General features: G+C 45.2%; 1 protein-coding gene across 2 annotated transcripts in view; it reads left to right on the top strand.

Annotated features, from left to right (window-relative positions):
• Nucleotides 1-27,547, top strand: part of LOC121551235 (netrin-1) — a 52,733-nt gene that overhangs the window by 12,011 nt on the left and 13,175 nt on the right. For both annotated transcript variants that reach the window (XM_041863795.2, XM_041863794.2), the window contains exons 3-5: nucleotides 14,787-14,975; nucleotides 20,009-20,158; nucleotides 21,336-21,389. In XM_041863795.2, the coding sequence (XP_041719729.1) occupies nucleotides 14,787-14,975; nucleotides 20,009-20,158; nucleotides 21,336-21,389 (393 nt within the window). The remainder of the gene's footprint in view (nucleotides 1-14,786; nucleotides 14,976-20,008; nucleotides 20,159-21,335; nucleotides 21,390-27,547) is intronic.

The raw sequence follows: 27,547 nt of genomic DNA, 5'->3' as shown, positions 1-27,547 counted from the left end.
TATCAACACTCAATTAATTTCAGCAGTAAAACATGTCTTCAGATACAGCGAAGCTCGTGTAGCATCCAATTGTTAAACTTCTCTCTGCTCAGTTCACATGTGCAGACTTCAGCGATGCTTCTCGTCCTCCTCATTAAAAACCACTTATCTCCAGAACGTTGTAAAACAAACAAACAGCAGACCCAATCACCACCGTGATAAGGAAATGGAGTTGTTCCCACTTTTATTTATTTGTCCAAATAAGTTCTGCTTGGGCTTCTCCAAGGATCTTCGGTACTTTTAAATTGATTTCAGTCACCCCCTGACACCACATGTCTTTCTCCCATACCCCAGTGACCAATTCCTTTCTCCGAATAAGGAACCACTTAGTGGATTTGGGGGGAAATCCAGGAGGATAAATAACAGTAGGATAGAATCAGTAGGGCTCGATGAGGATGGCTACCAGACCCCCATCCTTCCCCACAGAACTGTAAATATCCCAGGGTTCCATCTGCTGCAAGAAGTTAAAACCTGGGGATTCATCAATCGTACTCCTTCTCTTCCTGCTGCTGCTGTGCTGTGTGGAGCAGATCTCTGTTCTGTTGGCTCCTGGAGCATGGAACCCTGCACAGGCAGAGGATTACACAGTCTTTCATAAGTCTTCCAGTCCTGGAGAAGATGGACGAAAACCAGGGTGGCTGTCATATACTCTGGGCAGGGAACCAGCACTTGCCTGGGGTCATGGTCGCTCCACACACCCCAAACCCTCAGGCGTGACTTCCTCCCACTCCTGCTGGTCCAAACCCACAGGCAGAGATAACATCCTCCCTGTCATGCTGATGTCTTGGGTGATGAACACTGACTGTACACGTGTGCGTGTTTGTGTGTGCATATAATGTGTGTGCATGGGGTTGGTGAGGCGATGGGGATCATTGGCCCGCCCTCTTTTTACAACCCTTTTCTTTATGCCAGATGGTTTATTTTCCAAGATACTGAGCTTCATTTCTTCAGGATAGTGAGTTTGAGATGTGATATCTGGTTTCCTCACAGGCGGGTGGGAAATGGAATGAGCTAAGAGGCCCAATAACAAACACAGACCAAAGCCCAAGTTAGATTACGCTGTGATGTAACAATGGCAGGGTCTGGGCTCCGTAATGAGATGTTTTGAACTTCAAGAGTGACATTTCCTCAACACGTATCAAACCCAAAATGGTGGACTTGGCCCATTCCATCAACAGATGGAGATGATTCAAAGTAGACAAGACCATTTCAATGACCTTAAAGGTCACAGCAACTTCCAGGCCACAACCTCAGTGTCCACGTTCAAATCACAATGGAAACAGTAGCCAGTAGCTTCAGAAGGGGTTCCAGTCCGTATCTCAGGGAATTGCATAAATTACAGTAAACCCTTAAAGTTAATATGTCGTATACACACTGCATTATAGTTTAAATTACCCCCACAAAGATCATTAACTAGCCCTGGTAGGCCTTTAAGCCAATTTTACTGTTTCATTCTAGGTTTGGCTTCTCACCGAAGAGCAGTTTCTTTAATGACTCTTTAAGTTTGTCTTAGTCCCCAATCACTCACAACTGACAGAAAAATCAACATAACAAGCCAGAAGCACATAGTGTTACAATGAAACACATATTGGAACTGTCAGATCTGAATAAGTCATTGTGAAAAGCCAGACAGTTCTGTGATATCTTATCTGGAGACAAGTTGATAATTCTGACCTAACTGAAAGTGACAGAAATGGCAGACATCAACGTGATGTAAGTCTATGTGAAATGTATTCAATTGTATTTGACAGTGATTGGAACCAGATGGTTCAAATGCACAGGTTAGATTGGTGTATTTTCTATCTGGCTCAGGACGTAGTTACTGTAGGTTGATTGGGTTCCCTAAGACAACAAACCGTTGGCGTGCAAAAGGAGGAACCCTGCCTTTTCCTCTCCAGCCCAATTCCATCTCCTGAAAGCCACCTAGCAACCAGAACAAACTTTGGGACTTTGGTGAAATTAGTAGGAAAAAACACAACTCACAACGACTTCTCAGTGTTTCCACAAAAACAATCATTAACAATTATTCCATAACATTTTCCTTCATCTCGCCAGAATGGAACTGCTCAGTCCCCTTTCCCAAGGCAAGCTGGAACCCCTAGGGCTCAAACATTTCCTCATTTATCTCACATTATGAGCTTTCCACCTGTTTTGATTAATAGAGAAAGCTTAAGCCACTAAAAGGAAAGCCTCAAACAACCCTGGGATAAGGACCTTTAATGATCCTCTGATTATTGAGAAAGAAAATGGCTGGCCTGACACGTTCAGAAAATACATATTTGAGAGAGATTTTGACATCGGGAGTTTGCGTGGTTATATATGAGCGCATGGAGAAAAGGGGAGAAAAGCACAATAAACACACCAGGGTTACGATGGATCGTCGTTTATGATTTACAGCGCAGCGGATTCCTGCTCGCTCGCTCTCCGCCACGGAGGAGACAGTGTGGAGGGCGCGCGTGGCGGAACTAAAAAAAATCCTCCCCGCGCTGTGGGGAGGATTGGACTGGAGCCCACCGCACCGCAGCCCCCCAAAGTTCCAGAGTGCCCAGGGCAGGACATGTTCACTGCAAGCTTTCTATTTTATCTCCTCTGGTCTGGAGACGGAATGAATGAGAGACTCCCCTCTGACCACACGCTTCACCACACCAGAGCCTGTTTACATTCTGATCACTGACACCTCCAGCCTCAGGACATTTAATAATAAGAAGAAGAAAAGAAGAAGAAGAAGAAGAAGAAGAAGAAGAAGAAGAAGAAGAAGAAAGGGACCTATAAACCAGGATATGACAGAGGCTGTGTAGAGATGTTGTGTTCATGGATGTGCAGAACAAATTCATCTCCTGATCTTCATTGGCAGTTGTGGACCTTCTTTGCCTCTCTCCACTAATCAGACCATAGTGCACTGTCTGAGATACTTGTGGTTAATGAAGAAATCAGCTAGTAAAACCAATGGCACTCACAAGCTCTGAACTCCTGATGAATGGTGGTGATAAAGATCAGGTCCTTCACCCCAACCTTAACCACCATGGACACCCTGGCCCCCCACTATGTCATGCCCACCTCACCACCAACTGAAGTTATTTTCACGGCCAGTAAATTACCCTGAAGAAGGCCCCCACTGTGGAGCTGCTGCATTCCAATAAAACAGCGTGGAGGCTTGTTAACGTCCACCAAGGCCAGTAAATCCTGTGGAGAGGAATGGAAGGCAATGCAGGAGGACGACATCTGCACCAGGAGAGGGTCGCTCCCTGGACCATGACCGCATGGTTCTCAGAAGGAAGGTCTCAGAGATGAGATGATGAGTGGATGAGCTATAATGCCACACATCTGTTGAACTGCCTGTCTTACACCTGAGGGAAAGGGGATGCAATGCTACTAGAGATAAGCACTCCTGAAAATTAGGACCTCTTGGTTATGATGGATTTGTTATTGGGAAAAAATCATATTCACTTTGAAAACCTTAGAATGTGGAGGGTTTCCACTTTCCAGTCTTAAAATATGTCTTCATTTATTTGGGGGTAATGATATGCACATTCAAGCGTTTTGTATGTAGTATAGGAATTCAGGAAATCAATGGGACTGTAACACAGTCTTTTCGTTGCTAGATTGTGACATTTGGATGTTTGTTTATGGCATTATGGAAAGTATTTTGACATATTTGTTTTCCTTCGAACTATATAAATTGTCGGCTCAAATGGTTAAGAAGCCACAGTGGTTTTGTGTGTCGTCAGCACTGCACTAATCATTTCATGATCTTGACTCAGTAACAGTAAATTAAGTCAATTGTGTGACTGACTTGTGACCTCTGTTCACTAATATCTATATCGTTTCTGCTGCATTAGGGCTGGTGTAGTAGATGGTGCTATACACATTTATAGTAAATCAAGAAGAACTTGAGCCATACCTCTCATCAACTGACCATTGTGAAAGTTCAGGAAGAGTGTAAACTTTGCTTATTGAGCTTAGTGAGCAAAGGATTTTATATCACCTCTCTCATAAACTCAAAGAAATAAACCTGAGGAAGGAAAGGAACAGCCTCCCTGTCAGTTGGTTTCTTTACTTACACACTGGATGTATTACAGTACAGTTATGAAAATAAACACCTGCACAGACAAAATATAGACAAATAAATCAGAAATAAATAAGTTGTTCATAAGATGATGACAACACCCATGTTACAGCGCTGAGGTATATTTCATGCTGACGTGTTTCCTCACTGGTGCCGTATAGTACATAGGCTAAATTGGAAATGTTCCCCAGATGATCCGTCAAACCGACACCCCCTCATATACACTTGTTTATTTTCTCCCACCGCCCGGCAGCTCATGACACTACAGAACGCTCTGCCACTAGCACGTCAGCCTGATACTTTAATTGGAAATGTTATAGTCCAATGTTTTCCCGCATTGACCGCCCAGACAGCAGCGGAGTCACAATTACCCTTAACGTGGCCGCTAACAGCTAATGCAAACGCTAAGTCTTAGCGACCTTTTTATCATTCATAAGTAGCTCCCCGGAGGTGATGATGACTCCTGACTGTGGGGACCTGGAATATTTAAATAGAGCGTGACTCATTCAGACCAGAGGCCATGAGAACAGGCCTGTGGATTGGGAGAGTAGCAGTTTGATTGGGCTCTGTTTGATAGCGAGTTCATTTCCACTGAGGTATTCCACTGAGGATGAGAGCAGGCAGGATAAATGGACTGAGATATGCTGCTCATTATATATTATTATTCATAAGACATGGTGTATTATCATTGGCACCACAACTAGTTGTTGAGGGGAGGGAGCAGAGCTCTCTGGCTATTACTGATTGCACAATTATACAATTTTGCTGTTCCAAAGTGTCAGGTCTTTTTTCTTGTAGTTAAGGGTTGTGATACAGAGCAGTCTCTGTGGGTTCATGTGTAGGTGATGTGTGGTTCCACTTGAGCTATTCTAAAAGGACAAGGCGGCATACCATACAGTAGCTATGCCTTTTTAACTGATAACACAAGCAAAGGAATACTTGGGAAAGACACAAACATTGTCATTGAGATCAACAAGCACATTGTAATGTTTTTTTGAGAGGCTTCCAATGAACTCTCAGACAACATGATCCAACTTCAACTTCTCCATGGTTATGACATCTTGTGTGCAGCAGACTGGCATCATTTAGGCCAATTAACAACTGGTTTTGACAGTGGCACCAGTCACCACCCATCACACTTGATACATTAGCATTCACTAATGTTACATTACATTAGCTAATGTTACGCTCAGAACAGCAGAATCACAGTTTGGTTTTGCCTTCGTTCTTAGAGCATGGCTTGGCCTGACTTTGGGTGGCTGTTTTTGTTGAGACGCCATGTGCCCGTTCGCCAGGCAACCGCTCTGTTTTACGAGGAGTTACTCACACAAAAGCAGGGGAGGCCTGATTGCTCAGCTAATTGATCTCCGCCAGAGATCACAGAGATGCGCTTGTAAAAAGAGAGCGCTCCCCATGACATCACTGCATAGCGAGGCGGAGGGGAGATGCCTTCCCAGACTGCCTCTGTGTGAGAGAGAGCCCAAAGGGAGAGAGGGGTATGGTGTCCTACTGAAACGGGGAGCAGGGAGAAAACACACACAAACACACACACTGCTATTAAACCTGCGTTAGTAGTGGGAAATGGGAGTCCATTAGGGAGGCTTTGTTGTTGCTAAACATGGCCACAGGGGTTGGTTGTGTAAAGGAGATCCTATTAGTCCTCAGGCACACAGTGCTGCTCAAAATACATCACTTCTGACACTTTGCTGCCAGGCCAAAGGGCCTTTATAAGGGAGTTTTCTGTAACATAGAAATTGGGGCCACTTGAGCTAGGATACATAGGACAAGTGTTTTTCAGACTTTCAGTAAACACAGTGTACAGTCATTTAGAGTGCAAGTTATCATTATGGTACACTATCATAGTCCAGATCTGTCATGGTGTTATAAAACATTGTTGTTGTACTATACCTCAAAGTATAGGCAGTCTGATTGAAGTTTGATTGGAGCTTTTCATGACCATGTAGTGGCTACTGAAGTTTACGTTAAGCTTCAGTAGCAGGTCTTTAAAATTATTCTTGTTGTATTCTCTTGGCAAGAGTGATAGCTGAAAGCTGAAAGGTTATCCTTGGGAGTTTTCCCTATAAGCTTACACTCTGACTTGGTATAAGGCAAGCAGTTACTGATAAAATCAGCATTTACCTTTCTGAAGACTAAAATGGGCTAAGCGTATTGACCCACGCATTGGCCTTTGACATAAGAGGATGCTTGGGTCCTTGGGTCAAATGGAAAAGGATCAGAATCAAACACTATTTCATAACACAGAAATCCATTTCATTAGCCTGGCTTATCTCTTCCTTCTGTTGTCTTATCTCAGGGCACAAAGTGCACTCTTGTGTGGTTTGGCAGGTTTTCAAAGGTTAAAGGTGAGCTGAGTGATTGATCATCATGTCTCACTCAGTGCTGTTATGGTAGCAGAGCACAAGCCATAGCAGGGATTATAAATATTGACACTAATTGGCCATCCTAACACATCAGTTTGATAACATCTCTGTAGTAAAATCAGGCCTCCTGTGCTCATCCACTTCCATCATCTCTACCCTTTAAGCCAACCATGTCAAAGTGTTGGTCAATATGCAGTATTTCCAGGAACTGTCCAGAAACTGTCACTGTGGCAGACCCTCTTGTCCAGCTAAAGGGTAGAGCTACCGCTTTCAAGGAGCGGGACTCTAACCCGGACGCTTATAAGAAATGCCGCTATGCCCTCAGACGAACCATCAAACAGGCAAAGAGTCAATACAGGACTAAGATTGAATCGTACTACACCGGCTCCAACTCTCGTCGGATGTGGCAGGGCTTGCAAGCTATTACAGACTACAAAGGGAAGCACAGCCGTGAGCTGCCCAGTGACACAAGCCTACCAGATGAGCTAAATCACTTCTATGCTCGCTTCGAGGCACGCAACACTGAAGCATGCATGAGAGCATCAGCTGTTCTGGATGACTATGTGATCACGCTCTCCGGAACCGATGTGAGTAAGACTTTTAAGCAGGTCAACATTCACAAGGCCGCAGGGCCAGACAGATTATCAGGACGTGTACTCCGAGCATGCGCTGACCAACTGGCAATTGTCTTCACTGATATTTTCAACAGGTCCCTGACTGAGTCTGTAATACCAACATGTTTCAAGCAGACCACCATAGTCCCTGTGCCCAAGAACATTAAGATAATCTGCCTAAATGACTACCGACCCGTAGCACTCACATCTGTAGCCATGAAGTGCTTTGAAAGGCTGGTCATGGCTCACTTCAACGTCATTATCCCAGAAACCCTACACCCACTCCAATTTGCATAATGGCCCAACAAATCCACAGATGATGCAATCCCTATTGCACTCCACACTGCCCTTTCCCACCTGGACAAGAGGAACACCTACAGTGGGGAGAACAAGTATTTGATACACTGCCGATTTTGCAGGTTTTCCTACTTACAAAGCATGTAGAGGTCTGACATTTTTTATCATAGGTACACTTCAACTGTGAGAGACGGAATCTAAAACAAAAATCCAGAAAATCACATTGTATGATTTTTAAGTAATTAATTTGCATTTTATTGCATGACATAAGTATTTGATACATCAGAAAAGCAGAACTTAATATTTTGTACAGAAACCTTTGTTTGCAATTACAGAGATCATACGTTTCCTGTAGGTCTTGACCAGGTTTGCATACACTGCAGCAGGGATTTTGGCCCACTCCTCCATACAGACCTTCTCCAGATCCTTCAGGTTTCGGGGCTGTCGCTGGGCAATACGGACTTTCAGCTCCCTCCAAAGATTTTCTATTGGGTTCAGGTCTGGAGACTGGCTAGGCCACTCCAGGACCTTGAGATGCTTCTTACGGAGCCACTCCTTAGTTGCCCTGGCTGTGTGTTTCGGGTCGTTGTCATGCTGGAAGACCCAGCCACGACCCATCTTCAATGCTCTTACTGAGGGAAGGAGGTTGTTGGCCAAGATCTCGCGATACATGGCCCCATCCATCCTCCCCTCAATACGGTGCAGTCGTCCTGTCCCCTGTGCAGAAAAGCATCCCCAAAGAATGATGTTTCCACCACCATGCTTCACGGTTGGGATGGTGTTCTTGGGGTTGTACTCATCCTTCTTCTTCCTCCAAACACGGCGAGTGGAGTTTAGACCAAAAAGCTCTATTTTTGTCTCATCAGACCGCATTACCTTCTCCCATTCCTCCTCTGGATCATCCAGATGGTCATTGGCAAACTTCAGACGGGCCTGGACATGTGCTGGCTTGAGCAGGGGGACCTTGCGTGCGCTGCAGGATTTTAATCCATGACGGCGTAGTGTGTTACTAATGGTTTTCTTTGAGACTGTGGTCCCAGCGCTCTTCAGGTCATTGACCAGGTCCTGCCGTGTAGTTCTGGGCTGATCCCTCACCTTCCTCATGATCATTGATGCCCCACGAGGTGAGATCTTGCATGGAGCCCCAGACCGAGGGTGATTGACCGTCATCTTGAACTTCTTCCATTTTCTAATAATTGCGCCAACAGTTGTTGCCTTCTCACCAAGCTGCTTGCCTATTGTCCTGTAGCCCATCCCAGCCTTGTGCAGGTCTACAATTATATCCCTGATGTCCTTACACAGCTCTCTGGTCTTGGCCATTGTGGAGAGGTTGGAGTCTGTTTGATTGAGGGTGTGGACACGTGTCTTTTATACAGGTAACGAGTTCAAACAGGTGCAGTTAATACAGGTAATGAGTGGAGAACAGGAGGGCTTCTTAAAGAAAAACTAACAGGTCTGTGAGGGCCGGAATTCTTACTGGTTGGTAGGTGATCAAATACTTATGGCATGCAATAAAATGCAAATTAATTACTTATAAATCATACAATGTGATTTTCTGGATTTTTGTTTTAGATTCCGTCTCTCACAGTTGAAGTGTACCTATGATAAAAAATTACAGACCTCTACATGCTTTGTAAGTAGGAAAACCTGCAAAATGGGCAGTGTATCAAATACTTGTTCTCCCCACTGTATGTGAGAATGCTATTCATTGACTACAGCTCAGCTTTCAACACCATAGTGTCCTCAAAGCTCATCACTAAGCTAAAGAACCTGGGACTAAACACCTCCCTCTGCAACTGGATCTTGGACTTCCTGACAGGCCGCCCCCAGGTGGTAAGGGTATGTAACAACACATCTGCCACGCTGATCCTCAACACGGGGGCCCGTCAGGGGTGCGTGCTCAGTCCCCTCCTGTACTCCCTGTTCATCCATGACTGCATGACCAGGTACGACTCCAACACCATCATTAAGTTTGCCGACGACACAACAGTGGCAGGTAGGCTTGATCACCAACATCGATGAGACAGCCTATAGGGAGGAGGTCAGCGACCTGGCCGTGTGGTGCCAGGATAACAACCTCTCCCTCAACGTGATCAAGACAAAGGAGATGATTGTGGACTACAGGGAAAAATAAGAGGACTGAGCATGCCCCCATTCTCATCGACGGGGCTGTAGTGGAACCGGTTGAGAGCTTCAAGTTCCTTGGTGTCCACATCACCAACAAACTATCATGGTCCAAACACAACAAGACAGTCGTGAAGAGGGCACGACAAAGCCTATTCCCCCTCAGGAGACTGAAAAGATTTGGCATGGGTCCTCAGATCCTCAAAAAGTTATACAGCTGCACCATCGAGAGCATCCTGACTGGTTGCATCACCGCCTGGTATGGCAACTGCTTGGCCTCCGACTGCAAGGCACTACAGAGGGTAGTGCGTACGGCCCAGTACATCACAATTGTCAAAGACTCCAGCCACCCTAGTCATAGACTGTTCTCTCTGCTACCACACGGCAAGCGGTACTGGAGTGCCAAGTCTAGGTCCAAAAGGCTTCTTAACAGCTTCTACCCCCAAGCCATAAGACTCCAGAACAGCTCATCTTGGCTACCCCCCCCCCTCTTTTACGCTGTTGTTACTCTGTTTATTATCTATACATAGTCACTTTAACTCTACCCACATGTACATATTACCTAATTTTATTTTACTGCTGCTCTTTAATTATTAGTTATTTTTATTTTTTACTTATCTATTTATTACTTAACACTTTTTGTTGTTGTTGGTTAAGGTCTTGTAAGTAAGCATTTCACTGTAAGGTCTACACCTATTGTATTCGGCGCATGTGGCTAATACATTTGATTTGATTGATTTGAGTTCTTACATGTTCTTCATGGATGAGCAATATTTCCATCAATGCCTGTGTGCATTCCTTCTAAAAGAGAGAGTGCTACTGAATGCCAAGTGTCCGTGGTTTTGTATGAGAGGCCAGTAAGTGGGACAATGCAGATGTTGGACCTTCCAGCGTAGAGGTCAGAGTTTCCATTGAGTTCCCATAGCTGAGGAAGGAACTGAGACAGGTGCTGCTTCCACTGCAGATGAACCCCAGCCCCAGGGTCATTCATCACTGCGTCCTGTTGAAACCTCCTCCCCCACCGCCTCCAATGTGTGTCTCATTAAAAACAAATCATACATGCTAAAAGTCCTCGTGTTCAAACAGTTGTTTGTCTCAACCTGTCAGCTCTGCTCAGACTGATCAAAGTCTTTATACACTCTTTATCTGCACTCTCACTTGTTTATTTATTTGTTTGCATTACGCCAAGGTGACGGGTTGAATCAGTCCTCCAAATAAGAGAAGTTTCTTCTTTTTTTATACCGTTTCTGTCTTTTCAACCCAGCTCAAGTCATCAAAAGCATTCCGGAAACTCGTAAAATGATTCATCATCTGGATAGCTCATTCCAAAAGGCCTTTGTTGTTTTTTCTCCCTCATCAAAATAGCAGCTGCTCCAGCAATGTGCAATCGAAATATTTATTGTAGGAAAATGTTGAGTGTGTCTGGGGCATGAAGCTAAGAGCTTAAGGGTGACTGATCTAACGGGAGTGCCCCACAGAAGACGTTCAGGGGCATTTGCACCATTAAAGTCATGCAGTACATGTATCAACAGACCAAATGCACAGTTGGATCTTTAATTCTGTGACAAATCCCTTGGCCCAAAGAAATGTAGGCATATTACAAGTAATGTTTCAAGGCATGTCTGCTGATTCTTGCATGTTTTTGGCACCAACATTTATAATATATGTGTTTCTTTATTAAACCAGATGTTTATGACAATGATGTATTAGAACTTCATAAGAGTGATTTTCAGTCTGTTGTAATGGCAACATATTGTAGCATCCACTTAAAGCTATTGCTATAATTCTTATTGAGCCAAATAGTGACTTTCATGTCCCTCTTATTGAAGCCTATATAATCCCATAGGCTCTCATCCTTAATAAAACATAACGATTGATTCATTATGTTTTCATAAGTCAGGCATGCTGTTAGTCACTTGTCATTTTTCTTGATTTAGTTAAATAGTTACTTGACTTAACTATTACTTCATATATTACAGTTCCATTGCAATTTGGATATTTATGGGGGAATGAGTGGTAACACTTTGATTTCATAAGTGCTTTATGAATGTTAATGAATACTTGTGACTCATTTTCTGAAGCTTCACCCACACACCACGCAGGTGTTATGCAAGTATTATGCAAGCATCATGTAGGCTTTGTAACAAGCACTTTGAATTAAATGTCACAAGTTGATTTTTCTCTAATTTCAACTAAAACCTTTATTAGTGTAACTTTGCATGATGCCAGGATTCGTTTTACCAGCACATTGAAACAAAATCTGTTTAACAAACTGCAACGCTCATAAAATGTCCTATAAACATGTAAAATGTATACATCTATTCTAATTGGGAAATCACTAGGTTCCTGAGGGCATGGCCAAACAAGACTTCAATAAACAAGACTTCAATCGCTGAGTCTGTAGTCTCTCACAGTTAGACGTAATGCACAGCCACCGCACCGGGAGGTTTACAGTAAGCAATGTGGTAGAGGAGGAAAACAAACCCAGCGCTCAGAAATATCAACCTATAAAACCAATTGTTGTCATGAAAATACGGCATTGGATACCTCGGAGAGAATGTGACAAGTATATGAATCTGCTCACGGCACTGATGTTGTGTTTCCCTCAGATCACTGCCAGGGTGAGGATGAGAGGCTTGTTTGGCTTGGCACACGTCATCCTCTCATAATATGGGCCACTATCATTATGGGCCTTCACTGACTGAGGGACTAATTGATCCTGGGTAAACAATAAATTCACTGGAATTCCTTTCCTCTTCATCCTTGAACAAGTGCAGCATTCCTCTCAATACAAATCACACAACTCCTCTGTCTGCAGTCTAGGAACACAGGGTGTTTGGTTAACATCAGACACCTGGTAACAGGTAGGTTATGTGTGTCTGTGGCAGGGAGTCCCTGCAACAATCCAGGACCTGGTATCAATACAGGCCATGTATGGCCTTTAGATTATCTCACGGAACACAGAATATGAATCCACCTACAGCAAGCTGTGGGATGATTAATCAAGTCAGAGTCTCACACCTACCATGTCCTTCACTATACAGTATTACAACACTTGAACATAAATAGATTTAAATGGTGTACCTCTAAGTAGGTTCTACAGGACTACATTTACACTCTAATTGAACACATATTGAAAACTAGGGAGCGTTTGTTTGTTTCTTCACTTGTTGTTTTGTTGTCAGGCGCCCAGTTGTAAACACAACAGTGTGTGTGATAGATGCTGTGAGGGACATTTTGGGCTAGCTGGTCTAAATATAGTTGATCAGTACTTGAGGCCTTGGCACTGAGGGACAATTAGCGGAGTGATTGGAGAGCAGGCCAGGGAAGTGTGTATGAGATAGCACAGCACTCATTAGGAGAGGCTGGGGACAGCCAAGGAGATAACGCTTATTAATCACATGATGCAGACACTCTCTCACACACACATAGACACCACAACGACACCACACACAGTGGGTCACACACAGGCTGAAGCAGTATTGTATACACACAGACTGTGATACACACCGCACAAAGACTTGCTGCTTGTCAAAGTAATAGGGAGATTCTGCCTATGTTGCATGCAGAATGCATGTGCCCAGATACTTACCTGGGTATTTCTTATCTCTCAACTTTCCATCTGACTCACTGTGAAGATTAAAGTTACAGTACCAGCATACATGTAACTGCCCAAATAAAGGAAACACATGAGTAAATGAGGGATACAAAGTATATTGAAAGTAGGTGCTTCCACACAGGTGTGGGTCCTTAGTTTATTAAGCAGTTAACATCCCATCATGCTTAGGGTCATGTATAAAAATGCCCAGTTACCCATTATTTTGGACACTTGTAGAATATATATCTGTTCTGGCGGCTCGTGGTGGCTCGATGCCCATAAGACACTTTATGTTGGTGTTTCCTTTATTTTGGCAGTTATCTGTAGGATGTTTTCCTCTGGTTAGAAAACTAAAAGCATTCCATTCCATTTCCCATTCATAAAAAAATCCCATTACATTTGTAGTAACACTTCCACCCAAAGTGGAGATAACATCTGGGATAAGAAGGTGGTAAAGAGCAAGGGGCAGAGAGAGGGAAGGGAGGGGGATAGAGGAGGAGGGAGCACGCTTCAAAGCTCCGCGGGTCTGGTGTGCTCTGAGTGTGTTGATCGGCCCTGGGGTTTGAGGTGTGATAAGCCCATGACAGCTGCCAAACACCTCGGTTTGTGTGTGTGACTGTGTGTGTGACAGTGTGTTTAAGCCCCAATTTAGAGGAAGCCGCTCTGAATCCCACCCACCTGCCAACCCTGGTCCCCAATGGCAGGTGTGAGTTGGTTGATACGTGATTGGGAGTGCTGATGTACGTGTAGCATATGTGCCCTTATCGCTCAGATCTTGTGGCTATAACCTTAAGGCAGGGTGCACTGATGGAGAGATTATCCACAAATAAGAAACAATGGGGGCTTCTCCTCTTCCAGCCTTATCACAGCAGTACGTGCCTGGATGACACTAAAACAGAAAAGCTCAAATGCAAGGCCAAAAATTGAAGTTCTTTCACAGTGCTTTGGAAGATAATATCACTAGAGCAGAGGTGGAAAGTCCACCCTGGCTCTAACACACAGAGAGAACTGATGAACTGAGGAATAAATCACCCTATTTGATTGGGAAGGTATCCCTCATGATGTTATGACAATAAAACAACTAAGAGAATTAGTAAAGGCTGCGAGATCTGTGGGAAAGGAAATCACTCTCCTGACGTCACTATGGGTCAGAGGTCAAATCCATAGGCAGGTGGAGGGGAAAGGAGAGCATGGCGTCAGACCACACCATTTTACTCTTAGAAACTGGATCGCTCACAGCCTGGCCAGGCCATCTGTTTTAAAAACCCATTGTCTCCAAATGACATGTCTGACCAGAGGACTTTGACCCACTGATGTCATTAAAGTAACAGTAACCTTCTCAGGGTCCCCATACACTACACTTCACTAGCTGTTATTTGGTTTTTGGAAATTGGAAAGTAACGTGGTCAACACCCTACCATGATATACTGTACAGATATACTGAGTTGCTGAGTTCATCAGTTTTCAGTTCCAGCTTATGAAGCACTAGACTAGCTGAACTGCAAGGTTGCATGATGAAGTTATTTTGTGTTGAGTGTTGAGGTTCAGGTTCAGGAGGCCAAAGCCTTCGTTAAGTGTACTCAACGCCTGTGTAAAAAGCATGCGAACCCACTGACCTCTGTGTTATTTTCCCCCTCACCTCTCTTTCTCTCCCCCTCTTTCTGCAGCCTGCCACTGTAACCTGCACGCCCGGCGCTGTCGTTTCAACATGGAGCTATACAAGCTGTCTGGGCGGAGGAGCGGCGGAGTCTGTCTCAACTGCCGCCACAACACTGCCGGACGCCACTGCCACTACTGCAAGGAGGGCTTCTTCCGGGACATGTCCAAGGCCATCTCCCACAGGAGGGCCTGTAAAGGTATCTGGGCTGCTCAAAATGGCTGCGTGACACCCAAACCTCACACTAGCTGATATTCTGCTCCAGTTTTGGATTATTATTACTTTCACCCCTTTTTCGTGATATCCAATTGGTAGTTACAGTCTTGTCCCATCGCTGCAACTCCCCTATGGACTCGGGAGAGGTGAAGGTTGAGAGCCATGCGTCCTCCGAAACAGAGGAAACACCGTCCAGCAGGCGACCGAAGTCAGCTTGCAGGCGCCCGAAGTCAGCTTGCAGGCACCCGGCCCTCCACAAGGAGTCGCTAGAGCGTGATGGGACACGGAAATTGTGCGCCTCCTCATTGGTCTCCCGGTCACGGCCGGCTGTGACACAGCCTGGGATGGAACCCAGGTCTGTAGTGACGCCTCAAGCGATGCAGTGCCTTAGACCGCAGCGCCACACGGGAGGCCACAGTTTTGGACTTTCTTGACGCATGTTGTTGGAAAACAAGTTGAATTGTTCTGCCATGATATCTAGAAATTCAACAAATTATCAGCAGGAAACAAGTCTTCCAACAACCTTTGATAACTTTTATGCGTAGAACTTTCCACTACTTCACTACTATTTATGGTTATGTGAGACAGGGGAAAGAGAGTTGTAAAAGAAAAGCTCCCACCTGTGCCAGTGTGAGTGTTGCTGACCTGTGTGACTCTGGTATTTGGAGTCTATTGGGAATTCCATGACAACACAAGCAAAACAAACTGAAGTGATGTGTGAGCTGATCCGCTGTACAGTTGAGTGGAAACAGATCTTGCTATCATCCCCCACCCCCATACACACACACTCACAGGTGTGAGCACATAAGTCAGTTTTGAGTCCATGCTGTCCAGGATTAGTGTGTGGAGGAGAGAAAAGCTTCACTCCCTTTGTCTCCCTGCACCGTGGGGAGAGGAGACAGGCTCTGAGGCACTGAGCAAACAAGCACCTGTCACTCACACACACTTACGTGCGCACACACACACACACACACACATGCGTCCACACACACATGCGCATACACATGTGCACGCACGCGCACACACACATGCAATCACATGCAATCACACAAACACCAGCACAAGCAGATGCTGAGGCAGGTTTGAGTGAGTGGATTAATAAAAAGCATATTCATTTTGCACATTTACCTCAAATGCATTAACTTCTACCGTTGTTCCTTGTCCAAGTCATAAGTTATCTCTCTCAAATAGAGGTTACAGGTTACAGTAATAACAGAATTTCTGTGGACAGAGCCTATGAAACAATGTAGTTGGAGTACCTTTACCACTAAAGCAGGGGAGGATCCCAACACTCGGTCCCTAGTGACCACATTTTATTAGACTTTATTTGCTTAACTTGGAGAACTATAATGAGTCGCCCTAAATGTCTGTGAATTGTAACGGGGGAGGGGAAACCTCAGAGGATTTCCCTGGAAAAAGAGATGAGTGGCTAACAATAGAAGTGAGGTCTGCCATGGAATTCAGGAGTACAGGAGTTGATTCAAACAGTCTCTTTGAACAAGCCAGCATCAGATCCACCAACATTACACTTTACTCTGAACTGGATGACTTCTAGTCTTTCCAAATATTTATCATACAGCAATATCCTACACTCTTTAAAAAAAGGGTTCTTCGGCTGTCCCCATAGGAGAACCCTTTTTGGTTCGAGGTAGAACCCTCTGTGGAAAGGGTTCTACCTGGAACCGAAAGTGTTCTACCTGGAACCAAAAAGGGTTCTTCAAAGGGTTCTCCTATGAGGACAGCCGAATAATCATTTTATGTTCTAGATAGCACCATTTTTTCTAAGAGTGTAATATCCTCGTATGAAAGACAGAATATTGTTTCAAGTCGTTTGTTTCCAGTCCCATTACAACATCCCAATGTGCTGTATTACACTGGGACCCAGCTTGCGCTTCAGTGACAAGTAAGTGACTCTGTGCAGACCCACATATTGGGGTCTCCGTGGCTGCATTCCTATTGGCTCAGAGTGGGGTCTTGGAGTACCTATCCTCCAGTGCCCTTCAGCCTGATACACCACTGGCCAATTAGTCACAGGAACTGCAACATATTACATTTCCTACTGCAGACCACAAGAGACCTCCACTCTTAACTCATTCTGACTATTCCAAGTCTCACGGAGTGAAAGTATCAACACAGTCCACCATCATTTATAAAACGCAGCCACTTACCCAGTCTGTTTTGGGGTTGTTTCACAGTGGTGGCTGTCAGAGTTCACACCTAATTGGAGTTCAGGGCAAACATAGTTCATGTTGTGCTGTTGTTCTGAACACATTTGATGGATCTTTTGCACTTCTCGAAAGTGGCTAATGGTTGGGAGCATCATTGTTTCACTGCACGCTGCCAGCCCAAACATTTTTACAGCCTATATTTGGGATGAAGTTAGGGGCGGGCAGAGGATGAAGCTATGGGCAGGTTAGTGTTACAGAGGTTCTCTCCTTCCCTAATGAGCTTACCACATACAGCAACCTGTCTTAGGCTTTCTAGTGGGCTGTATCAGTAACGTGAAGGCTTCCAGCTCTGCCCCACCATTTACTCTGGTCCATACTCAGGGATCAAACCCAAACAGCCTGATTGCTGTGCTCTCCTCAGATGACAAACTCAGCGCTTTGTGACATCAGTTAGGACCTATGGTATTTATTGTTCAACTCAGCCAACCATCTCGCTCTGCTGTTTTTGGACAGGAAACACAATGCTGTGCCAACACAGCCAGGAGGAAGTCTGCTTTCATTCTCCAACCTGAACACCCCAAAATTTAGGATCACCACTCTCAGAAAGGTGGAGGTTACGAAATAGACCCCTCCGCCATATAGGCCGAAACACCGGCGTCTCCAGTGGCAGTGTGGAATGCCTCATGTTTTATTTCCCAGATTAACGACTTCATCCCTCATCAAGCGCAGTGTAAACACGGCTCTCGAAGTGCAGCGCGGCCCCCAGCGGCCCCCAGCTCTAACGGTTTGTTTTATTCCCCGTCCTCTCGTCCGCTCCGCCGTATAAGCCTTTCACCAGGCACAGGGAGCCCACAGCAGTGGAGCAGCCACACGGTCCACTGCACTACACTCCCCCTCAACCTCTCAGCAACTCTTTACCTCCACACCGCAGGCAGCTCCACACACGCACAGGGAAATTAATTAATGTTTCCAGTTGGTTCCCAGTGTAGGACTCAGAACATTAAGAGCATAGTGCAGTGGTTTGAGCTCAGAGGACGAGGACTAGATGGTGGTGGATGGATTGAGTGGAGACGCAGTGGTGCATCTCTATTGTGAAGTATTATAAAGCAATACAAAAACAATAGTTATTTTGATGTTGCTTTCAAATACAACCCCTTAACCCCTTAAGAAATAGACACAAATCTTTAGAATACAATACCCACATGCCATAGGGAGGGACAAGAGTGACCTCAGGTTCTTTTTTTTTATGGTCCCACCCTGCATTAAAAAGTCATTTGTAAATGCTTTAGAAGATAATGCCCATGAAATAAACAGAAAGCAAGAGCAAGCCTACAGTTTCAGTCCATGTACCGTAGAGTTTAGAATCCTGTTTTTAAATGAATGCTCATATAACCCTGGGCATATTTATTGTATTCCTACTGTGTGACGTAAGAACCATAAGAACATTCTAGATGGGAAAGATGGAGGACTTGATTAGAAACATGACTTTTCATTCATGACCTTCTTGTTTTTGTTTTTATTTAGGACAGGATTATTTTATTCTCATTTTATTATACCTCAATAAAAGTTGTCAAACAAACTTGACGAAATGTACTTATACTGCAAATTGAGTAGAAAGAGGACAGAAAAGTTTTAGTTTTTTTTATTTAACAAGTGACTTCTAATATTCATGAAGCCCATTGAATCCCAGCGAATAGCACCCAACTCCAGCCTCTGTTGGACCACTTAAAACTATTTTCAAATTACTCTTCTGCTACATAAAACACATACAACTCTAATGGAGAGAGCTGGGCTTCAACTTCAAACACAGGCTTTATGGTAAACGTTTGGCAGAGCACATGCACAAAACGAAATTCTCACATTTAATGTGCAATCCTCCCGACTAACAACTTAAACAGACAGCTTTGAAGTGTGTTCCACTCTTCCATTAATGGGGAACATTATTCAGGATATATTTGCGAGGAGCTCTTTGCCAAAAAGCTTTAGATTGTAAACTCAATCTGAGAGGCGCACAGGCTCTGCTCTGCCCGCCGTGGATCACAACGCTCCACAGAGAGAACACTGGTCACACACGGCTCATACACACACGGCTCACACACACACAGCTCACACACACACGGCTCAAACACACACACGGCTCAAACACACACGGCTCAAACACACACACGGCTCAAACACACACGGCTCAAACACACACAGGCTCACACACACACGGCTCAGACACACACACGGCTCACACACACACGGCTCAAACACACACACGGCTCACACACACACACGGCTCACACACACACACGGCTCAAACACACACAAAGCTCACACACACACAGCTCACACACACGGCTCAAACACACACAGGCTCACACACACACAGCTCAAACACACACATGGCTCACACACACACGGCTCACACACACACACGGCTCAGACACACACACGGCTCACAAGCACGGCCCACACACATGGCTCACACACACACAGACACCCACACACACACACACACACACACACACACACACACACACACACACACACACACACACACACACACACACAAGGCCTACAATCATTAAGGAAAAAGGGAGTAATCGTAATTTGTTTGAGGTTTACTGCTGGTGCAGGTCCCAGTCACCATCTGTGGTGGCCTGGGAGTCACTTTAAGCTGGTTCAAAGCTTACTTTGAAGTTTAGAGAGTCAACATTGGAGGAACGAGAGGCACAGTGAATTGAGAAGGATGCTTTATGCCTAATTGGTTTTAAACCAATACTAGTGAAGACCTAACAGATTTAATCTAATCTACATTTTGTTGATATCATCTCTGTTTTCTCCTGCTCTTTCCTCCTGACAGCGTGTGATTGTCATCCAGTTGGCGCAGCCGGCAAGACCTGCAACCAAACCACCGGCCAGTGCCCCTGCAAGGACGGCGTGACTGGCATCACCTGCAACCGCTGTGCCAAGGGCTACCAGCAGAGCCGCTCTCCTATCGCCCCCTGTATAAGTATGACCTGCCTCAGTACTTAGAGATCTGTCCTCAGACAGACCACACAAGTCAGCCCAACCATGGCCCAGCTAGTAACAACACTGGCCCCATCAATTGGAGTAGTCGCTGACAAGTACTGTATCGCACCAAAACCCATGCTTGTTATACATGAATTCATGGCCTGAGTTCATTTCATTTGGTTATTTCCCCCTTTTCCTTTATTTCTTTGGATGGATATTTTACTGTTTGACCAGAGCTTAAGAAAACAGGCCATAATGTCTAGGCTAACATGGCCTTGTGTGTTGCAGCACCGTTAACAGTCCATCTCCCTATAAATCCACCCAGCCAGTCCAGGGGAATGATGACTGATTTGTTTATTCGCAGTATCAGCAGCCCATAGATTCCAGCCTCTTGCCGATAAACGAAACCGCCACACACAAGATGGGCTAATGGGTGGCTAGCACCGCCAATGCAGCTGGCATGACCAGATAAGATAACGCTGATGGCTGGGACACATAGACATTTACATTTGGCTGCCATTTTATACAGCCGTTTCAATTGGTGACATTTCCGATAAAGTTGTATTTGGAAATTCAACAAAGCCATTGTGGAAAAGGAATCAGTGTGATATGTTTGGCCAGGATCCACAGCGATAAAATAAATCGTTGAACCCACTGGAATAGGATTTCTTTAATTTTGTTGGGAAAGTAACAAATGTAGTGTAAAAGTTGGAGGAAATGGGGGTCTTGAAAATGGAGCTGAAAATATTTGGTTTCTCGTATATTTTCTAGATAATATGTTTTAGGTTTAATAGCTTAATATTACATTTTTGTGATATCAAACTTCCTGCCAACTTCAATTTTAACAAGGCCGGGGGGCCTGGCTCTCTGTACCTGACAATACAGTATGCCACGAATACAAGAGAATGAAACACAAATGGGAAACTGGCTATTAATGTGTATTCCAAGCACAATCTCTGTGTCCTAATCAGCAATCAATAACATGACAAGCTATTAAGGCATCCCTGAGAGTATATCACCAATGCTCTGAGGTTCATTTAAGCCCCAAGGAAAGCGAGCAGGAAATTGAACTGAGACGTTCTAACAACTTTGCTCCTTTTTCCACATATGAAGCTGTCAAACTGAGTAGTGATGTGAAATGTCATTATGTTTGTGCTGTGTTCTCTCTGCTACAGAGATTCCAGTTGCATCGCCCACCGCCACCTATATCAGCTCTGAAGAGCCCTTAGGTGAGTTTGTGACACTATTGAGCCATGTAGCATCCACAGAGTATGGCAATTACAAAAGCAAAACATAACAAATGTATTGTATTTTAGTACATGCACAATTCATATCATTGCACAGTTTATATTTTTTTATGTTTTTCTATTTCTACATCTTATTTCGGTTCAGGGTCACCTTCATAATTGTAGTATTTTAAGGGTCACCTTCATAATTGTAGTATTTTAAGGGTCACCTTCATAATTGTAGTATTTTAAGTGGATATCTATGTGTCAGGAGATGTTTTTGGTCAGCTCTCTCTCCCCGGCCTCCCATTCTGTATTCCCACTCAGCCTCCAGCCCATAATCTGATTGCATGCTTCATTCACACCCGAAGGTTTTTCAATCAACTCTCGCTGCGCTGAGAGGGAAGAGAACCCTTCCCTTGCTCACTTATTTTCACCCTATTGTTCAAATGCACAGCTCTGAGTCTGCGTGCTATAGTGCAACACTGATTTGAAATGACTTACCACTGTAACATTTAGCTCATACTTTGTCACTGCTCAGTGCATGTGTGTGAGGAGAAAAAGAGAGACCTTGAGCAAAGTATTGGTCTCTAAAACCTGTTGCCTAAGCCAACTTGTTTTTGGTCCAACTTAAAGGGATACTAGCATGCTAGCAGATACCTATAGACTTCCAGTCATTGTGCTAATTCTAGTTAGCATTGGCTGGCGAAACTACCTCTAACTTCCTTCATACTGGACACAGAGACATCATCTGACTCTTGGGAAGTAGAAAAAGGGCCTCATTACCAAAATCCCGAAGTATTCCCTTAAATTGCCATGCATATAAAACATATACAGTACCAGTCAAAAGTTTTAACACACCTACTCATTCCAGGGTTTTTCTTGAATTTTACTATTTTCTACATTGTAGAATAATAGTGAAGACATCAAACTATGAAATAATACATAGTAACCAAAGAAGTGTTAAATCAAAATATATTTTATATTTGAGATTCTTCAAATAGCCACCCTTTGCCTTGATGACAGCTTTGCACACTCTTGGCATTCTCTCAACCAGCTTTATGAGGTAGTCACCTGGAATGCATTTCAATTAACAGGTGTGCCTTCTTAAAAGTTAATTTGTGGAATTAATGCGTTTGAGCCAATCAGTTGTGTTGTGACAAGGTAGGGAGGGTATACAGAATATAGCCCTATTTGGTAAAAGACCAAGTCCATATTATGGCAAGAACAGCTCAAATAAGCAAAGAGAAACGACAGTCCATCATTACTTTAAGACATGAAGGTCAGTCAATATGGAACATTTCAAGAACTTTGAAAGTTTCTTCAAGTGCAGTCGCAAAAACCATCAAGCGCTACGATGAAACTGGCTCTCATGAGGACCGCCACAGGAATGGAAGACCCAGAGTTACCTCTGCTGCAGAGGATAAGTTCATTAGAGTTACTAGCCTCAGAAATTCAGCCCAAATAAATGCTTCACAGAGTTCAAGTAACAGACACATCTCAACATCAACTGTTCAAAGGGGACTGTGTGAATCAGGCCTTCATGGTCGAATTGCTGCAAAGAAACCACTACTAAAGGACACCAATAAGAAGAAGAGACCTGCTTGGGCCAAGAAACACGAGCAATGGACATTAGACCGGTGGAAATTTGTCCTTTGGTCTGGAGTCCAAATTGGAGATTTTTGTTTCCAACCACTGTGTCTTTGTGAGATGTGGTGTGGGTGAACGGATGATCTCCACATGTGTATTTTCCACCGTAAAGCATGGAGGAGGAGGTGCTATGGTGTGGGGTGCTTTGCTGGTGACACTGTCTGTGATTTATTTAGAATTCAAGGCACACTTAACTAGCATGGCTATCACAGCATTCTGCAGCGATATGCCATCCCATCTGGTTTGGGCTTAGTGGGACTATCATTTGTTTTCAACAGGACAATGACCTCCAGGCTGTGTAAGGGCTATTTTACCAAGAAGGAGAGTGATGGAGTGCTGCATCAGATGACCTGGCCTCCACAATCCCCCGACCTCAACCCAATTGAGATGGTTTGGGATGAGTCGGACCGCAGAGTGAATTAAAGCAACCAACAAGTGCTCAGCATATGTGGGAACTCCTTCAAGACTGTTGGAAAAGCATTCCAGGTGAAGCTGGTTGAGAGAATGCCAAGAGTGTGCAAAGCTGTCATCAAGGCAAAGGGTGGCTATTTGAAGAATGTCAAATAAAAAATATATTTTGATTTGTTTAACACTTTTTTGTTTGCTACATGATTCCATATGTGTTATTTCATAGTGTTGATGTCTTCACTATTATTATACAATGTAAAAAATAGTAAAAATAAAGAAAAACCCTTGAATGAGTAGGTGTGTCCAAACTTTTAATTGGTAGTGTAGGTTCTGTCATTTTTTATCATTATCATCGGACTAACAGTGTGGCGCCACATATTTCACTGCGGTGAATGGCCAACCTGCTACATACGGTGGCAACCAGCTGCAATGGGGTTTGGAGTCTTGTCAGGAACCCCACACAGACACCACCCTCCAAATTAAGAGCGGTGTGGTCCCCAGGGACCCTGGAGAATGGCGGTGGCCCCGCTCGAGAGGCCACACAAAGGGGACGTTTGTCCTCCCAGCGGGGGCCGGGCCTTAATGAGAGCTGTGGGTGTGATGGCCAGTGCTGGGATTGTGCTGCTGGGCTAATGGGCAATGGCAGCTATCAAAGGGAGGTACGATGAAGGCCTCCAGGGGCCAGGGGGAGACAAATGGGCCCTCGCTACATTTACATGAAAATCAGGCGTGGTCGATATGGACTCGTCAAATTCATTTACTTTGGGATTTCCCTTCCCTTTTTTATTTCTACACCACCCGAAAGCTGCCAGGCGTTTCACTAGAAATGTTTTCTCCACATACATGCACTCCCCATCCCCCTGCCTCCGCCCCAATCCTCCTTTTTGGGGGAGTGCGTTTTTTTCTCCCTCCGCTGTTACCCGGGCAACCTCATTCACACTGAGTATAAAGGGAAAGAAAGGGGAGGACTGGACAGAGGCTGGAAGAAATAATGAAGTTTGTCCATATTCAGGCAAGCTGAAAGGTCCCCTCTCTCCCAACTGCTCCCCCTTTTCCCCTGGCCGACCAGCCCCTCGTCCCCCAAAAAAAAAGAGCATGGGGCTTATTACACTGGGAGGGGGAGCAAAACCAGGAGATGTTCTAGTTCCAATTTGTGTCAGTCAGTGGAAAAGTGGAGGGAACAAATGATTTTCATTTTCAGTTTGGCCTCTCGTCCCAGCCCCATCTCCCCCATTACAAAAGGTGCCTGGCACCCTGACAACACGACGGTCGGCGGACATCGATAAAGCTTCTTGGCACGCCTGCGAGCCCAGGTCAACACAGCCTGGTGTCAAAGGGATAGCACCAGACCCAAAAGCAATTAATCATAACTCTATGAGCTCTTTCTGGCCACTGGTTTGCAGCAGGCTCCTCTCAAAGGCCACAGAGAGATCGGCTCCGGCCAACGTGAGAGTATTCTCTTTCTCGTCTCAAGTGTGTTGGATACTGTTTAGGCCCCTGCTAATTTTTGGTAGGCTACTAGCTAATTTCCCTCAGTGACCTCCTTTTGTAAGAGACCTTCCCAACCATGAGTGCTGACACAATGGATGCCAGGACTCTGACAGGCTAGGGATTCTGTGTGGAGAGGTTGGAGGAAGAGAGTGGGAGTGAGCTGACAATAGGATCTGTGTAAAGGCGTCCGCATGCTTCCCATCCTAAACAGTTCGGAACAGTTTGTGCATATACACTGAGTGTACAAAACCATAGGCTGACCAGGTGAATCCAGGTGAAAGCTATGATCCCTTATTGATGTCACCTGTTAAATCCATTTCAATCAGTTTTTTTTTCTCCAATCAGACATTTTGTGACGTTTTTGTTTGTTTTGGTCTTCTGCAAGTTTTTTGTTTCCAGCTGTTCGTGCACACAAAACATTTTCTCGATGCTATCCCAAGTTCGGGAGCCGTGTGTTGGTCTTTTGGTCAACAGTAGGGATTCTTCAATGAAGTTTTTGTTGACATTCAACGATAGACAACTCATTTTCATGCACATTTTGTTCACCTGAGAAATACTAAACCAAATATCTTAGTTAGATATAAAACTGCGCGACTAAGATCTCCTCTGCAAAAACGTCAAAATTAATGACAGATTTCTTGAGGTATCTTAGATTTATTCAAACTATTTTGAGGAAGTGTATACTGGCTACGACGCCGCAAGATGGACAAACAGTACTATTGCCGATTTTTTCTAATTTTTCAAGCGAAGGTCTTGTAAGTGTGATGAGTGTGATAGAAGGAGTCAGGTGCAGGAGGGTAATCACAGAATCCAGAGTTTATTTCTTCGTACACAAATAGTGCTGGATAGCGACAAATGAAACAGGCACAGGGGAAAATCTACCCTGGCAATACAAGGTAACGGTAGCTCCAACAATAACAGGCACAGGGGAAATATCTACCCCGGCAATAACAAGGTACGAGTAGCTCCACCGAGCTACACTACTCTCACAATTAACAATCACCCACAAGGACAAGGGGGGCAGAGGGAACACTTATACACGGACTAATGAGGGGATAAGACCAGGTGTGTGTGATTGACAAGACAAGACAAATGGAATGATGAATAATGGAGCGGCAGTGGCTAGTAAGCCGGTGACGACGAACGCCGAAGCCTGCCCGAACAAGGAGGGGAGGCAGCCTCGGCGGAAGTCGTGACAGTACCCCCATTTTGACGCGCAGCTCCAGCAGCGCGCCGACCCCGGCCTTGGTGACGGCCAGGAGGACGCGGAGCAGGGGGAGCCGGATGGCGACGGTGGAAATCCCGCAACAGGGAGGGATCGAGGATATCCCTCACCGGGACCCAGCACCGTTCCTCCAGACCATACCTCTCCCACTCCACGAGGTACTGAAGGCCCCCCACCCGACGCCTCAAATCCAGGATGGAACGGGCGGCAGGTAGCTTAGTGGTTAAGAGCGTTGTGCCAGTAACCGAAAGGTCGCTGGTTCTAATCCCCGAGCCGCCTAGGTGAAAAATCTGTCGATGTGCCCTTGAGCAAGGCACTTAACCCTAATTGCTCCTGGACAACACCCTGTCATTCTCCGCTAACATCAAAGCGGTGACCCGATCCTGCAGGTTCATGCTCTACAAGTATTCGCAGAGTACGACCCTACCTTACACAGAAAGCGGCACAGGTCCTAATCCAGGCACTTGTCATCTCCCGTCTGGATTACTGCAACTCGCTGTTGGCTGGGCTCCCTGCCTGTGTCATTAAACCCCTACAACTCATCCAGAACGCTACAGCCCGTCTGGTGTTCAACCTTCCCAAGTTCTCTCATGTCACCCCGCTCCTCCGCACACTCCACTGGCTTCCAGTTGAGGCTCGCATCTACTACAAGACCATGGTGCTTGCCTACGGAGCTGTGAGGGGAACGGCACCTCCTTACCTTCAGGCTCTGATCAGACCCTACACCCAAACGAGGGCACTACGTTCATCCACCTCTGGCCTGCTAGCTCCCCTACCTCTATGGAAGCACAGTTCCCGCTCAGCCCAGTCAAAGCTATTCGCTGCTCTGGCACCCCAATGGTGGAACAAGCTCCGCCAGGACAGCGGAGTCACTGACCACCTCGCGGAGACACTTGAAACCCTACCTTTTTAAGGAATACCTGGAATAGTATAAAGTAATCCTTCTTCCCCCACCCCCCCATAAAAATAAAAAATTAATTAAAAGAAAGGTGGTTGTCCCACTGGCTATCATATGTTGAATGCACCAATTTGTAAGTCACTCTGGATAAGAGCGTCTGCTAAATGACGGTCAGTGTTGGCCTTCTGATGACGCACGGAGCGCTGGACGTGAACGTGGGCAGCGTCCCACGACTCCTCCGCGCGCCGAAACCAGTCATCCACCGCAGGAGCCTCGGTCTGGCTCTGGTGCCACGGTGCCAGAACAGGTTGGTAACCTAAAACACATTGGAATGGCGTTAGGTAAGTAGAGGAGTGACGGAGAGAGTTCTGGGCATATTCTGCCCATGGCAAGAACACCGACCACTCCCCCGGCCGGTCCTGGCAGTAGGACCGCAGGAACCTACCCACATCCTGATTTACCCGTTCCACCTGCCCATTTGACTCGGGG

This window comes from Coregonus clupeaformis, unplaced genomic scaffold, assembly GCF_020615455.1.
Source record: "Coregonus clupeaformis isolate EN_2021a unplaced genomic scaffold, ASM2061545v1 scaf0010, whole genome shotgun sequence".
In the NCBI taxonomy this organism is placed as follows: domain Eukaryota; kingdom Metazoa; phylum Chordata; class Actinopteri; order Salmoniformes; family Salmonidae; genus Coregonus; species Coregonus clupeaformis.
Note: the sequence above shows the minus strand (reverse complement) of the source record. Positions and strands in the feature narration are given on the sequence as shown.